Genomic DNA, 17097 nt, shown 5'->3' on the forward strand with positions numbered 1-17097 from the left:
TTTACCTGTACAAAAAAAATTCTTCAGCCTTTCATTTTCACCTGTATTTTCTTTAACAGAATTAAGCCCCAAATTTAAAGGCTTAAATTCTTTTGTCCTAATGCCTCAGAAATATCAGATTTTCCTTCAAACCTGTTGGCTGTCTAAACAGGAGCAGACCATTTGAAGGGTGGGAAAAACAAAGATATACAGATTTCACTTCTGTGCTACTCATGCAGATTTCTGCTGAGGAAGAGTTCCTGAGTTGGCTACCAGTTCACTCAACTTAGTTCAAAAACATAATAGCTGGTTACAGGATTCAACTGGCATTCTTATAGCAGCAGCAGCTCTCTTTATCACCGAAAATCAGTTAGTGACATTCAGCCCTTAGCTTAATCTGCACAAATGCAATTTGGGAATTCTGTGGTATGACGTTTGCATATTTAAATGTAAAATGCAAAATTCTGAATATGAAAGAATTTATTTTTTAAATATACAAGTTGTTGTGTTTTCTCTATAATTACGTTTTCCAGTAACAAATGAAAACCAAAGTGGCAAAAGGAGCTGAAAATTTTGAATGTTCCAAAATGAGAGAACGGGAAAAATTTCGTATATAAAGACATGACTGAGGTAAGCTTAAACTGTAAGAATAATTGTTTATTATTGTATGTAACTGAACAGCAAAACAGCCCTGTCTGAAAGCACTGGATCAGTCTTCCTGAGTCCTTCCAAGTCATGATTCTACATGGCTACAAGGAAATATTTTTAATAAATGCAATTTGTCATCAAACAACTAGTTTTTACATTCTTAAATAACCAACTTTACTATAGCAATGATTTAAATACATGTGCTGTTAAAACAAAAGTTATAAACATACTCTGAATTTTTTTCTTTGCCTGTCAGATAATATTAAAAAGAGATTCCACAACTTCTTGATTTCCTAAGAACTAAGAACCAAAACACTAAACATAATAAATAAATATGAAACCTGGAAGCCAGGAAAAGGGGATAGAATACTGAATATAATAAACCAGTGTATTAAAAATCCAGTATTTCAGTATTAAAATGTCATCTCAATACAGTTAGGTTTATTGCTACGATAAATAAGCTTCATATTAAGGCACCTGTAATCACCTCTGAGAAAGATTTGGATTCAAAACAAAGGGAATATGCAATATAAAACTTTTCTTCTTGCATTCTGATGTCACTACCGATATGTTATCAATTTTAAATGTAAGTTTTTGTATGGCAGTAGATGAATGTCTTTGAACATATTTCCTCAATATAGTTAAAATGTTTATGATACTATGATACTTTAATGAATGTATATGGTACCTTAATTAAAGTATGTGATAGTTTAATGGAAAAATAGGGAAAACGAAGTGAAGATGGATGGCAAAGGACTAAATATCAGAAATAAGACAACTTCTAAGAAAAAAAAATATATTGTAGGGACAGTGAGTATGAGCAGATCTTGGCCAAGTCATTGAACTTTGCTGAGCCTCATTCTCTCCATCTATAAATTTCAATCCTGGGCTTCCCTGGTGGCGCAGTGGTTGAGAGTCCGCCTGCCGATGCAGGGGACGCGGGTTCGTGCCCCGGTCCGGGAAGATCCCACATGCCGTGGAGCGGCTGGGCCCGTGAGCCATGGCCGCTGAGCCTGCACGTCCGAAGCCTGTGCTCTGCAGTGGGAGAGGCCACAACAGTGAGAGGCCCACGTACCGCAAAAAAAAAAAAAAAAAAAAAAAATTTCAATACTACCTGCTTTGTCAAGCTCATAAGGCTGTTGTGAGATCAAATGAGGTGATGCAAAAACACTCGGCAAACTATGAAGCCTTGAACAGATAAATGGTATTATTATAGGCCAAAATAGCTCAAGTTTCTGATATCCTCTCTAACAGACAAAGTTATGGCCTGTTCCTTTTGCATCCACTTGAAAACTCCCAGTTTTAATCCATTAGATAGTTGTGGAATGAATGGAGCAAAAATTTATGCAAAGAGAAAATTTCTAAACCTTATTAACCAGAATTGTATAAAATGATTTGCTGTGAGTGGGGAACCCCACTGCTTGCTTGGGTTCAGGCTACCTCTTGACAGTTCCCTACGATAGAGGGAGCAGACTTCTCAGACGCTGGCCTTTCCTCAGTCTCCCTAACCATCTGCTATCATGCAGCAGGCATCGTTCCATAAAAGAATTAAGTCTCATAACAGCATATAAGAGTTGTGGGAGTATAAGAAATATAGCTGAGGTCAATCACAGGTACATTCCTCAGCTTGGCACAAAGTTGAAATGGTTCAATAATCCCTACCAGGTTCTCCCTTGCTTGGTCCACAGGCCCTTCCTCCATGTATAGAACGGTTATCTAGGCCAGCTTTTTCCAACCTATGTTCTGAAGAACAATAGTTAGGTGAGATGTTAACAGGTGAAAAACAGATCTTTGTTAAGTAGGTTTGCAATATGCAGGGGCAAATCAGTTTATGTACTGCAGAATTTCTCAGTCTTTGATGTACTGACTATACATTCTAAAGAGGAATGGAGTGTACAATATTTCCCAAACTCATTTGACCACAGAATCTCTCCCCACCACCCCACAAAATATCTAGAGGGGCTAACAGCTTTTACAATACCCTTTGGGAAATGCTATTCTAGCTAATTCACCCTGGTTTTAAACATTCCAGGGCTATGTCTGGCTAAAGTTACCCTTTTAATTTTTGAAGGAGCAGAATCATTTTGCTTACAAGGTCAACTATCATGATAACCTCCTAGATTCCACTCCATAAGTATCCTGCCTGAAGCAACTTAGAACTAAATTTCCTTAACTACACACTGAGAAATTCAAAGAAGTTATTCTCATGTTAATGAAAATTATAATCTTTTTAAGGAAATCTTTATGTTCTTCCTAAAACATTAAAAATACAAAAATCTAATTCTAGATCTTAGGACCTAGAATCACAATTACTTTGAGGAGATGGGAGTATTTTATCACATCACTGCAATTAATACTATTACTAACAACAACAATAATAATAATAGGAGGGGGAGATGGAAGGAGGAGGAGGCTGCAACAGCAGTATTGGCTAAGAACTGATTTTGCATCTTAATCCTCATACACACTTTATGAATTTAGGACCTACTATTACATTCCTTTTAAAGATAAGTACACTGAGGTTTAGAGAGATTAACTGATTTACCAAGGGTCACACAAAGTAGGACAGAATCTCAAACTCTTATCTGACCCCCCACGCCATGCTCTTAACAAATATAATGCCATCTTTTATTTTAGCGATGAACAAAAGCATTTAGAGGTCATACTCTGACTGTTAAACAGGAAGATTAAAGCATATTTCTATAAATGCAACTTGATTGATATTTGGATTTCCTTTTGAGCAAACTCCTGTGCCCTAAAGAAGATGTTTTAGGGTTTTTTTTTTTTTTTTTAAGCAGAGAAAAATAGACTGCTATTTACCAATGATAAGTTTAGATATGTATGGGGAGGGTTTTAAAAATCTGCATCTAAGGTGAAGACATTATCTGTAGTTTCCGCCATAACTGCAAAACGTTGATACTCTGAAACTCGTTTCTCAAAGAAATTTGTTTTCCCCTCTAAAGAAATGTTCTCCATAAAATCAAAGGGATTTTCTGCTTGAAAAACCTGAAAAGAAAAGAAATATTGTTAGACATTCTGAAGAAGCCAAATTATATCCCACAAGAAGAACAATAGATAACTCAGGTCTCCCAACACCTGTCTAGTCACCTTAAGATCACACTATTCCCTAGGGTCCTGGAAGCACTCAAGGCTGATACATTTTAAGATGACTAAGATCACCTATTAACCTCTTAAAGAAACTATACGAGCATCTCTGGTATTCAAAGAAGCAGAAAGAAAAAACAAGACTATTTTAAAATGGAAATGAAAGATTTAATGCCAAACTAAAATGACTAAAATGTCTTCACAGCTTGAGAAATCTAAAACACCATAGGTATTATAGGCATTTTTCACAGGTATTACCATTAGATAGTCACATCTACATGATACTACAAAATATTAAATTACCAACAATGTACTGTGGACATAAATATGTTTCTTAGTTCATAAGAGAACATATAATCATCAAATTGATGTTAAGGGACCATGATTGGGGAAGACAGAATAAATGCTGTCCATAGTAACCCCAAACAAAAAGTGGCACATAAGTTGACAAAACTTTTTTACTGCTTCTGAATTCAAGAGGCAGGCCTGGAGATAAAGCTTGATGGAAATGGAGATATTTCCGTGATCCATGAAGAACAATAAAAGAGGATTTTTTAAAATTAGGAATATTCCAGCAGGAATTAGGAATACCACAGATAAGAATATATTCAAATAACCCAATTAAAAATGGGCAAAGGATCTGAATGGACAAACGTTTCTCTAAAAAAAGATATACAAGGGCCAATAAGCACATGAAAAGATGCTCAAAATCATTATCCATTAGGGAAATGCAAACCAAGACTACAATGAGATACCATTTCACACCTACTAGGATGGCTGTAATAAAAAAGACAACTTATTGTGGTCATCATTTCATGATGTATGTAAGTCAAATCATTATGCTGTACACCTTGAACTTATACAGTGCTGTATGTCAATTATATCTCAATAACACTGGAAGGAAAAAAAGATAATAAGTGTTAGTGAGGATGTGGAGAAACTGGAACCCTCATATACTGCTGGTGTTAATGTAAAATGATGCAGTGGCTTTGGAAAAGAGTATGGTAGTTCCTCTAATGATTAAAAACAGAGTTACTATATGACCCAGCAATTTCACTTCCAGTTATATATCCAAGGTAAATGAAGACATATGTTCACACAAAAACTTATACATGAATGCTCATAGCAGCATTATTCATAATAGCCAAAAAAGCAAACCATCCAAATCTCCATCGACCGATAAATGGATAAATAAAATTTGGTATAATCATACAATGGAATATTATTTGGCCATAATAAGGAATAAAGCACTGATACATGTTAACATGAATGAAATCTGAAAACATTATACTGGCTTTGTATATACCATATACCAGTATATGGTATGTATCATATATTGTATGATTCCATTGATATGAAATGGGATTTATAGAACAGGCAGATCTAAAGAGACAAAAAATTAATAATGCCTAGGGCTATGGTGGGGATGGAGGAAAGAAAAGGAAATGACTGATTGCTAATGGGTATAGAGTCTCTTTGTGGGGTGATAAAAATATTCTCAAAGTGTTGTGATAGCTGCACAACTCTGCAAATATACTAAAACCATTGAATTGTACATTTATTAATAGGTGAACTGCATGTTCTGTGATTTATATCTTAAAAAAGCTATATGTATTTTTTTTCCAGAAAAAGTACATATGCTGGGCGTGGTTGAGCTGTGGAACTCTGTGAAATTGCCTGTCAGAAATACTGCTAAGAGGCAGTGAAAAGGTGAGTTATCACTCACAGCAGGATACAGTGGAAAGAGCACAGAACAAGTCACAGATTCACTGGATTTTAAAACTGGGTATCTTCCAAAAAATCTGATCCAAGACATTCATGTCATGGACAAAGTAACTAAGACCAACCTAAATTAAGTAGCTTGGTTTTGACACATAGAAGTACTCAAATATTTATTGACTAATCCAAAACTAAAAGATAAGTTGAAAACAACATTAATGTGGCTTCTATTTAGAATTCTGTATAAATGACAACCATTTGCTAATTTAAATAATCTCTTATTTTACCAAAAACTAGCATTATAAGAATAATTCTTTTTGTAGTTGAGTTCAAAGTTTAGTTCATGTATTTTAAATTGTCTTGCTTTCTTAATAGACATTCATGGCTACAAATTTTCCTCTGAGGATCTGTTTGGCTGCATTCTGCAAGTTGTGATATATAGTAATCTTAATGCCATTTAGTTTATATTTTCTATTAGTTTATATTTTCATTTTTACTCTCATTTTAAAGAATATAGTCTCAACTTCTAAGAAGATGGAACTTTTTGGTAATCTTTTATTGTTAATTTCTAATTTTATTGCATTAAATCTAAGAGGTCAGTATAATCTGCTTTTTGAAATTTATTGAGATATTTTGAAGGCCTGTGGAAAAATAATGTTTTATACTACATCCAGATTTTCTTCTTAGGAGGCATGTTTTATATATCTAGAGTTAGCAAGTTCCCAAAGGAAAAACTAGACTCAGGGGTGTGTAGTTTTCCAATAAGCAGGAGAATGTGGATGTGTGGGTGTGAGGATATGGTGGTGGGTTAAAGGATAGTGAGTTCACTTTAAGGTTTAAGTAAACAAATTAACTTTCCTATAACAAACATATTGTATAACTTAGGAAAAAAAACAATTTCTTTTAATGCATAGTTTATAAATTTCAGAGATCATATTAATGTAATTATAAACTTTATTTCTCTCACTAATGATCAGTAAAAAGAGAGGATCTTGCAACTAAAATACATAAATAGTGATATTTTACAGTTTATAATTACAAAAAATCTTTGCCCCATCTGACTTTTTCATCACAGTATTTTTGTAGTTACCAGAAAATAAATGTATTACCAAGAAAGGTAATGATTACCTCAGCATCATGGATTTCATAATTCTTCTCATTAATTTAAACTTCCATTTCCATGCTGAGAAATCAAAACCTATAATTTCTAATTAACATATTATAGTACATAGTAAATTTCTGTGAATGTTCCACTTATGATGAATACAACATGACCATTTAGTGTTCATTTACTATATGTCTGACACTATTTTAAGTGCTTTAAGTATACCAACTCATCAACAATAATTTGTAGTAAGGATTATTATTATCTTCACTTTACAGATGAGGAAACTGAGACAGTTGTTAAGCAACTTGCCTAAGGTCACATTGCTAGAAAGTGGTGGAATCAGGATTCAAACCCAGGTAGTCTGGCTGCATGCAGCCTCCACCTCTTAAGTCATGTGAAAAGCACACATGAAAATTCAGGTACATTATCTCTGATAAACAAAATGACAGAAATAACTTAAAGACAACTGAGTTCAAAGAGTCAAATTACGACAGTTAATGTCTTCCTAATAATGATTTCCTATTTAAAAGCATTAACCCACAAATTATAATATAGACACATGGGGATTTACCTGAGGGTAAACATATATTTGTATATTGAATCCAATTACTTAAAGATAGTCCTGTTAAACAGATACCTACAATTATGTATTATAATGTAATTTATTGAGCTTATTAGTTCTAAGATTTATCAGCATGTACTTCTGTTATGAATTTCATTTAAGTTTCATTTAAGGATTTTGTAAAATCAATTTGTTGATGTAAAACAAGGCTGTTGTGGACAATTAAAAAAAATAGACTAGTATGTTACAAAAGCTTTCAGTGAAATATAGTACGTATTTTAGAGGCCTTACCTCACTATAACATTTTAGCTAGCAGTGATACGTTTTAAACACCTTACCTTCGAGAATCCAAGTTCTGAAAGCAATCTGTCAGCTACAAATTCAATATACTGTTTCATCAAAACACAATTCATTCCGATGAGGCCAACTGGCAAGGCTTCTGTTAAAAACTCCTGAGATATAAAGAAAAACAGAATAAAGTAGAAAGAAAGAACAATAAATTGTATGTGTTTTCCAAATAAAAAGAGAGTTCTAATTTTATTAATCTTCTAAGTCACTGATCTTGTTCAAGGAAAGTACACTAGGATAAATTCTTTCAACATGGCAAACAACGCTCATTTGCTTAAAAATGTTTGGGGTGTTACTATTCACATTATTATTTCACATTCTCATATAGCCAAAGTAAATTGAAACTATTACACTGCCGGTATTTTTTAAAGTAGCACCTAAAGGACCTGAATTTATATGCTTTCTCAATAGAAAAAAAGGAGATATTTTGTTCTGAAATACCCAGAAAAAGATTCACCTAAGATGATTGTTGTGGGGAACATGACTATGAAAGGGAACTGGGAAAGAGAGAAAGCTCAATTAACAGAGAAAATGAGAAAGAAATAGAAATGGATCTGGGAATTGGGAGATAAACTGAACGCCAATTATACTGAAACACAGTGGTAAAGTTTTAATAAAGAAAAAAAAACATATATTAACCATTTGGATTTAGTTCTAAACGTGATTCAAGATTTATGCCTTTTCTCTCTTCTCAATATGATAACTATGGCTGTTAAAGTATGCACTATTAAAAAGAAGTTTAAAAACTTATTTTACTTTTCAACTAGTTCTTTAAAATGATAAAAGTACTCTAAGTGAAGCATCCAGGTCTTTCTAGTTAGAGATCTTTCCATGCCCTAAATCATACTTTACTATTCACTAATTCACTTATTTATTCATTCTGTGAACATTTGATGCATGGCTTCAAGCGAGATACCCTGCTAGTTTAAGAATACAAAACAAGAAACCATCACTGCCCTCTAGCAGCTAAAAACCTAGAGAGCTAAGATAATTAAAATAGTTTGTTATGGCATAAAATTTGACAGATCAATGAGACAAAAAAATAGTCCTGAAACAAATTATAGTATACATAAGATCTTAATATATAATAAAGACTGACTTATAAACCAAATTATAAGTTGACATAATAACTGCAATACATCATCTATTGGTACTGCCAGGTTGACCATATAATATTGCTGATACCTATTTTGACCTACAAAATGGCAATTTCATGTGTCAACCTAATGAAATAATGGTACAAACATCAAAGAAAGAGAGATGTGCTAATTATGTAAGCTTTCCTGCTTACCTGCTCAATTTCAACAGCATTAACAATGATCTCCCTAACCCTTTCTTCTGAAGGCTTATTTACTAAGTATTGAAACATCAGGCAAGCAAAGTCACAGTGAAGCCCCTAAAATAGAAGAAAAATATCACTGTCAAAGGACGTTTAATCAGCTATTTTCACACAGTGATGCATCAGGCATTATATAAAGTAGTTAGGAATGCAACACCGAACTTCTGGAAGACAGAAGAAGGATTAACAGGGTCAGGAACTTCTTTTCTTCAAGCCTTATTAAAATGCCAATTATAATAACCTATAATGAAAAATTTTCAATGCCAGCAAATCTCAGTTCATTAACATGAAAGAAGAATTAATTAACAACAAATCTGCAACCAAAAGCATTTTGGAAAGGAAAACAAAGAAGAATCAAAATGCAAATTCGCTCATTTTTAGTGTTTTTTAAAAAATTAAGAAATGATTGAAAAACAATTAAGTATTTAAAGAACAGGTGAAACTCACAGATTTCAAAAACACAAGTTATATTAAACAAGAATGGCTCAAGATAGAAATAAATTCAGTGTAATGAAAATGGAAACTGAAGAATTAAGGATACCATCTGAAGCTGTATAAAGCAGAAATGACATTGCAGATCACTCAACGACAAAAGAAAGCAAAATTGTGAAATACCTTGAGAACAGAATAGTTATGCAAACGTATGAAGTGATATAGAAATTAAATAATTGGAGAACAGACTAGTTACGCAAATATATGAAATGATATAGAAATTAAATAATTGGAGAACAGAGCAAGGAGATTCAACATACAATAATCGGGATTTCAAAACACAGAACAGATGGTATAAAGCTGAAAACAACAGACGAAAATTTCAAAAAAAACCAAAAAGATAAAGGTCAGAGACATAGAAAGATGATGGAGTTCTAAACAAAATTAACAATTAGAGACTGACAACAAGGCAGAGTCAATTAACATTTCTAAACTACAAAGAAAAAGAAATGAATCTGTAAGCCAACAAGGGAGGAGATGGTGGAAGGACTACACACTTTAGAGGATTACAAATCAGAGCTGCTTAGCTTTTTCTAAATGAAACAACAAAAACCCAGACAATTGAAAGATAAGACTCAAATCAAGGGTTGTTTTCCAAGGATTATTTACCTAGTTAAATTGTCATTCCCAGAAGAAACCATTAGGAAAAAACCTCTTTAAATAGCTAATCTTAGAAAATTTACTAGTGAAACATACCCCCTCCACTTGACTCAAGAGGATATTTCAAATTACCAAAGGCTGAATTTCAAAGGAACTGCTGAAAGGTGACAACGTAGTGTTGATTAGAACCGACAGCTAGCTACCTATTACAGAGATGAGTAAGTCAAAGGCAGGCACTTGTAATTGTTAAATCAATAAGGGAATAAAATTAATTTTGAGGTTTAAAGCGACTCTAATCAAAATCCTAGTGGGGTTGTTTTTAAGTTAAAAAATTAATCTGGAAGACTAAATGGGCAGAATCTTTTAAGAACACTTTAAAAATAAAAGTTATGAGATTTAGCCTACTAATTATCAAAACATAAAAAACTACAATAATTAAAATAGTTTATTATGGCATGATATTGACATATAGGTTAATGAAAAAGAAAAAGCCCTGAAACAGATTTTAGTATACTTGAAGTCTTAATATATAATAAAGAAGACATCACAAGTCAATGGAGAAGGAAGGATTACTTAAAGAGAATAGGAAAAACTTCCGAAGAGTGTGTGAAATAAAATTAAGTTACATTCTAACTTATCCTATGCTTTATTTATATTACATTCCATACTTGTACTAAAGAAATTTCAATGGCATTAAAGAGTTAAATGTTCAAAAGCCAAAACCAAAGTATGTGTGACTATTTAACTCATCTCTGAAAGTAGATCCCACGAATTTCAGGGTTTTGTACATTAGAAGAACAAACAGGGGACACACAATTTTTGAGGGCAGGAGCCCACTGTGTCCCCCTTTGCCTGGCAAAGTAATAGAGCTATCCTCTTCTACTTCATCCAAAACTCTGTCCCCTGAGATTCGATTTGGCACGGGTATACAGAGAGGCCAAGCTTTCGGTAACAATTTTGGTGATCACCAAGGGACTGCCTCGGGGACGGTCCGGGGGGGGGGGTGTCCCTAGAAGCCAGATCACCTGGGACGCTTACCTGGAGGCCGAGCCCCCAGTCATAACCGTGTCTGCCATCCTGGCAGCTGGAACTCTGAGGTGGGAATAGACAGAGGAAGAGGGACCGCCCTAGCAACTGCCAAGGCCCTTTTTGCCTTGAGGACATTCCTCTCTTCCTCTCTTTCTCTCTTCCTCCTGCCTGGACTGCCCTGGACATCCTACTCCTAGGAATTGTTTTGGGGAAGCAGAAAAGATAGCGTCTGATGTCGCAACACCTCTGCCAGAATCTGGGTAAGTCCCTGGGAGTGCACTCCCAGGCTCCTTCAATTTTGTCCCTCTGAAGAACTTTTGGTTCCATCTGGGGAACGTTTGGTTCCCATCTGGGGATTTTCTGTTTCAGAAATCCCATCTGTAAGGCGCAGCTTAGACTAAGGTCATGGGATAAGTAGGACTTGGAAGCAACCACTCTGAGCTTTGTGCTGTCTGTTTTTTTCTGGCATAAGTCTTCCGTCTGCTGGCGAGGGTTCTGTTTTGTTTTCGGTCCGCTCGTGAGTGTTCTATCAATCAAATATAGGAAGTGCGCCTTCTTTTTCTTCTTCTTCTTCTTTTCCTTCTCCTCCTTCTTCCTCCTCTCCTTCTTCTCCGTTTTCTTTTTTTCTCCTTCTCCTTCTTCCTCTTCCCCTTCCCCTCCTTCTCCTCCTCTTTCTCCATCTGATAGCCCCCTGGGAAAAATCTTGGCAGACTCATCGACCTATAGTTCTAAACCTATAACTAGGAAAAAAATGAAATTCTATTGTAATTCTGTTTGGCCAACGTACATTCTTGAAAATGAGGAAAGATGGTCTTTGTTTTTTTTCGTTGTTGTTGTTGTTTTTTGCGGTACGCGGGCCTTTCACTGTTGTGGCCTCTCCCATTGCGGAGCTTAAGCTCCGGACGCGCAGGCTCAGTGGCCCTGGCTCACGGGCCCAGATGCTCCGCGGCATGTGGGATCTTTCCGGACCGGGGCACGAACCCGTGTCCCCTGCATCGGCAGGCGGACTCTCAACCACTGCGCCACCAGGGAAGCCCAAATGAGGAAAGATGGTCTTTGAATGGTAGTCTAAATTATTATACTATTCTCCAGCTAGAGCTGTTTTGTCATAGGAATAGAAAGACAGGAGAAATTCCATATGTTCAAGCATTCACGCAGTTACATAATAAAAGTGAGCAGCTAGGTAACAAGCTGAAAGAGAAAGGAAAGTCATTTTGCCTAGAGCTGGTTGTTTCTGAAGGGAAAGGAAAATAAGGAAGACTGAGAAAAGAGTTGTACATGTTTTGTTCATGGGACCATGTTTGTTGTAAGTATGCATGTCAGTACATTGACCGGTTGAGACGTCTTTGAATAACAGGGCTCACTAACAGGGCTCACGTGTGACAACACCAGGGAATCCGTCCTATTGTGTCTGGTTTTGCCTGTGGCAGAATGTTGGTTGGGATTTTCCCTTCTGGACTAGCCTTGTTATGGGTGATCAGAGCTCTGTTCCATCTTATAACACCCCACCCAGGGTATTTTTACAAAACTGGAAGATCTTCAGCTATTCCCCCATGAAAAGGAATTGTTATTTCTCTCCCCCTGTGCCTGGGCCCGCCAGAACACTTATTTTATCTAGACCATCTCTAGTTCCTGAGACTGAAGAAAAAGGCAGGGAAAGAAGGCCTTTTTAAACTCAAGCAAAAAAATTCAGATCTCTGGTTCAGTCTTTACATAAAAGTTAACTTGTAAATGAGCTCTATCTAATTGACTTAAAAGTAAACACTTACAAGTTATATCTAAATGTCTAGAAAAATGGCCAAGATAAATTTTAGGACCACATGATCTGGGAAATATTCAGTACTGAATTAATATCTGCTATTGAAGGTGGCTTAAGCTTGTTGGTTTGATTAATATAGACATGTCTTTAGAGTCATCAATGTTAAGTAATGCAAGTGAGATAAGAGCTTTTGGGTAAACTCTTTAGGAATAATTCTCCATAAGAAAGCACATGTTTTTAAAGTTGTGCATGATCAGGATTTTCAAAGATTGGGTTAAATCCATTTGGGTAAATGGATTTTGCTGGGAGTGGGCCAGGGCAAGACCAGATTCCTATTTGCCCTTGAAATCTTTTCACTTTGTATAAAATGAGTAAGTATTGTTTGGCAGTTTCTAAAGGTTCTTTTGATCTCCAGCTAACTTTGAGATTCTTCAGAGGGCCCCTGAGGCATCTCAGAGAGAAATATTTAACTAGGATTATTTGGTATGTTAAATTAAAGGTAATCAGTCAAGTTAAATGTAATCCTGGTTATTGTAACCAAGTTTCTTTACCAATTACATTGCAGTCAGATGCTTAACTGAGCCCTTTTAGTTCTTTCTGCTGCTGTACTCTGATGCTTTTGCAAAGGTAATTCATCTTCAAGAAGACTTATGTGAAGGACCCCTTTTGACAAATACAGGTCTCTGATAAATTTCATATCATACAGCTGAGCTGGTTAAGAAATTTTAAAATCTTAATGGAGAATCTGATGGCTTCATAAAAAGTTAGCAAAAGGATTACTTACCGAGTGGGCTGGTAAATAATGTTTATGGTTTTCCCAGACATAGGGAAGCCCTTCCCCTCAAGCTACTTATGACTTAGAACAATTGGGTAAGTTACACCTCTGTAGGAAAAACTGAAATATTCTTTTATCTCTGCCTAGTCCCTCCAGAAATTGGAGACTCTTGGGTTATGAAAATGGGGGTAATTTTAGAGAAAAGGATTATTTTTCAATAGATATGAAATTCTAGTTCTGTTAATTGAAGTTTGAATTTATGAAAGTTATTGTGTTAGTAACACTTTTGCCCTGATGTTTAGGAGGAAAGGAAAACTACCCAGTGAAGGTATCAGAGTGTAATTACTCATCATGTACCACTGCTTGTTTAGGTCTATTGCTGAAAGCACATGTACAATGCTTGTGTGACAATTGGGTATAAATGATAAAATGTATAGCCTATAAAGCATGTCCTCATTAACATACCTCTGTGCTTGTTCACTATACTTGATCAGTTTTCCCCCAATGTGGATTGACTAGGTAAATACAAAGGAGGCCTAGCACCAAGGGATATGATCTACACCTGGGGCAAACAGCTGAATCACCCTGGCACCAAGGGACAGATATTTTGATCATCAATGTCTTCTACTGAAAGACTTGCAATCAAAAGGGGAAACGAAAGAAAAAAATCTGCACATATTGAGGTATGAGGAAGTCACTCTGGTCTATACATGGTTTAACTTTAAAAAGCGGCCTGTTTTGTGGCCTTTCAGACGTGCATTGTACATCTGCTTTAACATTGACGTGGGGAATGCATTTGAGAGTCAAAATGGAGTAATTATGATAAAACTACATGACCATTGTGGATGTGATTTCAGACACATTCATTCCTGTATTGTAAACTTGGAATTTTCTGAGCTATGTCAAATTCAAGGATGCCACAGGATTTAAAAATTCCCCCACCCTCTTCAATGAGATTTTGGCTAAAGATTTAAGAGGATTACACCTGGATCAAGGTTGAGTAGAAGCCTTTGCAGCCAGAAGGGAAAAAGTAGTAACAGTAAAAAAGCGAAACATCTCTAACACAGGAAGAAAAAAATTAAACAGTATGTACAACAGACCGGTCAATTGTTAACTGTATGCATGGATGAGTTTATGTTCCACAGGTCTCCTCCTCACCTGGAAGCTCTCTTGCATCCCCTCAAAGCAGGAGACAAGGTGCTGCTGAAAGTATGGAAAGAGCAAGGACCTAAGCAGCAGCTTAAAGAGAAACAGAAGGGATCCTAGGAAGGGATCCTATAACATTCTTCTTACTACTCACGTCTCTCTAAAATGGGATGGAGTAAAGCCACGGGTACGTCACACCAGAGTAAGATTACCAGAGACTGACCAGCCAAGCCTGCCTACAGCCAGCGAGCAGACTCCCGAGAAGTGGACATCTCACCCTTCAGGAATCTTAAGTATTTGTTCCAACAAGCGGAATGAAAATTCTGTTTTCTTAGCCTTTCTCATACCTTCTACCTATAGATTCATATGCTGATTCTTTTTGATAATGCTAACGGCTAGATATGTGGTCAGCTTCCTATTTCCAGGTCTTCAGAATTGCCTTGATGGGTTTTCACCATACAAGGGATAGTTTGGAAACAACTGGCTACAACAAGTCTCTCCTAAGTACCAGTTCCAAACTGGCCTTCAGACCTATCCTGAATTCCTAAGGGAATGAGATCCATTCTGTCTACTAAAGTTCCAGTCGTCACTCTTACCTCTAACCGGACCAAGGAATTGAGATCTTAATCATATAAGACTCGGATCCAGGATGTGGAACTCAAATATGTTTAATTTGGTATCTATTGCCCCAAAATTAGGCAGGACTATGCCCCATCTGAGCAGGAAGTAGTCAGAACAGTCATCACCCACTTCCCTGAAAGATTTGGGGAAAGATAAAAACCGAAGTAAGGATTAAAACCAAGTCTTCCTAAAACAGGGTTCCTCCGTTTATGATTAACATCTCTATCCAAAATGATTGTTCCCTTTCTTGTCCAATATCTGTCCTCAAGATTGAGGAATATCAAAGAAAAGGGTGGAGTGAAACTGAGTGAGGCCCTGTGGGGCTCCCAGGCTTGGAGGCCCTTTTGTCCCCCATTTCTTGTAGGCAAGACTCCAGCCTCCATGACCTTCCCTGAGTTCCAAAGGGCAGATTCGAACAGAGAAATGTAGTTTTCTTCGAGGTCAGGAGCGCACTGTGTCCCTCTTTGCCTAGCAAAGAAATAAAGCTATCCTCTTCTACTTCACCCCCCCCAAAAAAAAAAAAAGAACAAACAAAATTAAAAAGCAAACGACAAACTGGGAAAATATTTGCAGTAAATATAACAAAATTCATATTTTATATTATATTCATGTGATAAATATAACAAACTCAATAAACAAATACTTATTGAAAGAGCCCAATCAGTTACTGTGCATTGGGAATATATACCGACGGTAATAAAAGCAAAAGACCAGAACAGGTAACTACAGAAAAAAAGACAAATGACTAGTATCACTATGAAAACAATGTTCAATCTAAGCAGTAATCAGATAAATGCAACTAGAGATACTAATGAGATACTAATTACTCCTATCAAATTTATCCAATATTTAACAAGTAAATCTGGTAAGGGTATAGTAAGAAAAGACATGTTCATACATTGTTAGGCGGGGCTACAAATTGTTATCTGATTTCTGGAAAGAAATCTGCAAGTGAGTATGATGGCCTTTAAAATGTTCATGCCTTATACTCTAGTAGTTTTATTTCTAGGGAATCTACCTTAGGAAAATAGTATGAAATTGAGACAAAGCTTATATACAAAGATAGTCATTTTGCATTATAGCAAAACAAACAAACAAAAAACCAGGAAACGACCTAAATTTCTAATTATAGTCAAATAAATGATACATGTACTCATTAGGATATGTAATATGTAATCTAACAAAACTGTTTCCGAAAAATGCTTAATGTCATAGAATAATGTTCATAATATTCTGCTTAGTGAAAAAGATGATCTTAGCTCAAAAAAATATGAAAAACGCAGAATATCTCAAATTATAAAAATATGTTTGTATATATTTACATAGGTTTAAATGTAGGAAATTGTCCAGAATACAAAATATGGAAGGTGGCTATCTCTGTGTGTTGAGACCGAATGATTTTATTCTCTTAATTCTCTATAATAATCATATATAACATTAATAATAAAAATTATTAGAAATTTAAAGACACAAAACAACACAAAGTAATTATACAAAGCATTTTTTTTTCTTTTGGCCATGCCATGCGGTTTGCAGGATCTTAGTTCCCCAACCAGGGATTGAACCTGCTCCCCCTTAGCAGTGAAAGCACAGAGTCCTAACCACTGGACTATGAGGGGATTCCCAAAAAGTACTTTTACATATTGTTTCATTGCATTTTAACAAAAGCCTGTTAAGGTGTATAACTGAAGAAACTGAGGCTCAGAGAAGTTAAGTAACTTAACAAGGTCACTTTAGAAATAAGCTGAGGAGCCAGGATTAGTCAATGTGACCCAAAAGGCTATAATGGTCTAACACTGAGAACACAAAGATAAAAGACAAGGTTTCTGCACTCAAGGAACTTGAGTCCAGTAGAGGAGAGAGACAA

The 17097-nt window shown here is 35.7% G+C and overlaps 1 protein-coding gene across 3 annotated transcripts in view; it reads right to left on the minus strand.

The window, feature by feature from the left end:
* Positions 1-1768: 1768 nt before the first annotated feature.
* Positions 1769-17097, minus strand: part of RRM2B (ribonucleotide reductase regulatory TP53 inducible subunit M2B) — a 35484-nt gene continuing 20155 nt past the window's right edge. For 2 of the 3 annotated variants that reach the window (XM_082858540.1, XM_082858542.1), the window contains 3 exons: positions 8761-8865; positions 7460-7573; positions 1769-3633 (listed from right to left, as the gene is read on the minus strand). In XM_082858540.1, the coding sequence (XP_082714666.1) occupies positions 3481-3633; positions 7460-7573; positions 8761-8865 (372 nt within the window). In that variant the 3' untranslated portion in view covers positions 1769-3480. The remainder of the gene's footprint in view (positions 3634-7459; positions 7574-8760; positions 8866-17097) is intronic. The other variant, XM_082858541.1, reaches the window with a different exon arrangement.

Source organism: Leucopleurus acutus (assembly GCF_964270905.1).
Source record: "Leucopleurus acutus genome assembly, chromosome: 17".
In the NCBI taxonomy this organism is placed as follows: domain Eukaryota; kingdom Metazoa; phylum Chordata; class Mammalia; order Artiodactyla; family Delphinidae; genus Leucopleurus; species Leucopleurus acutus.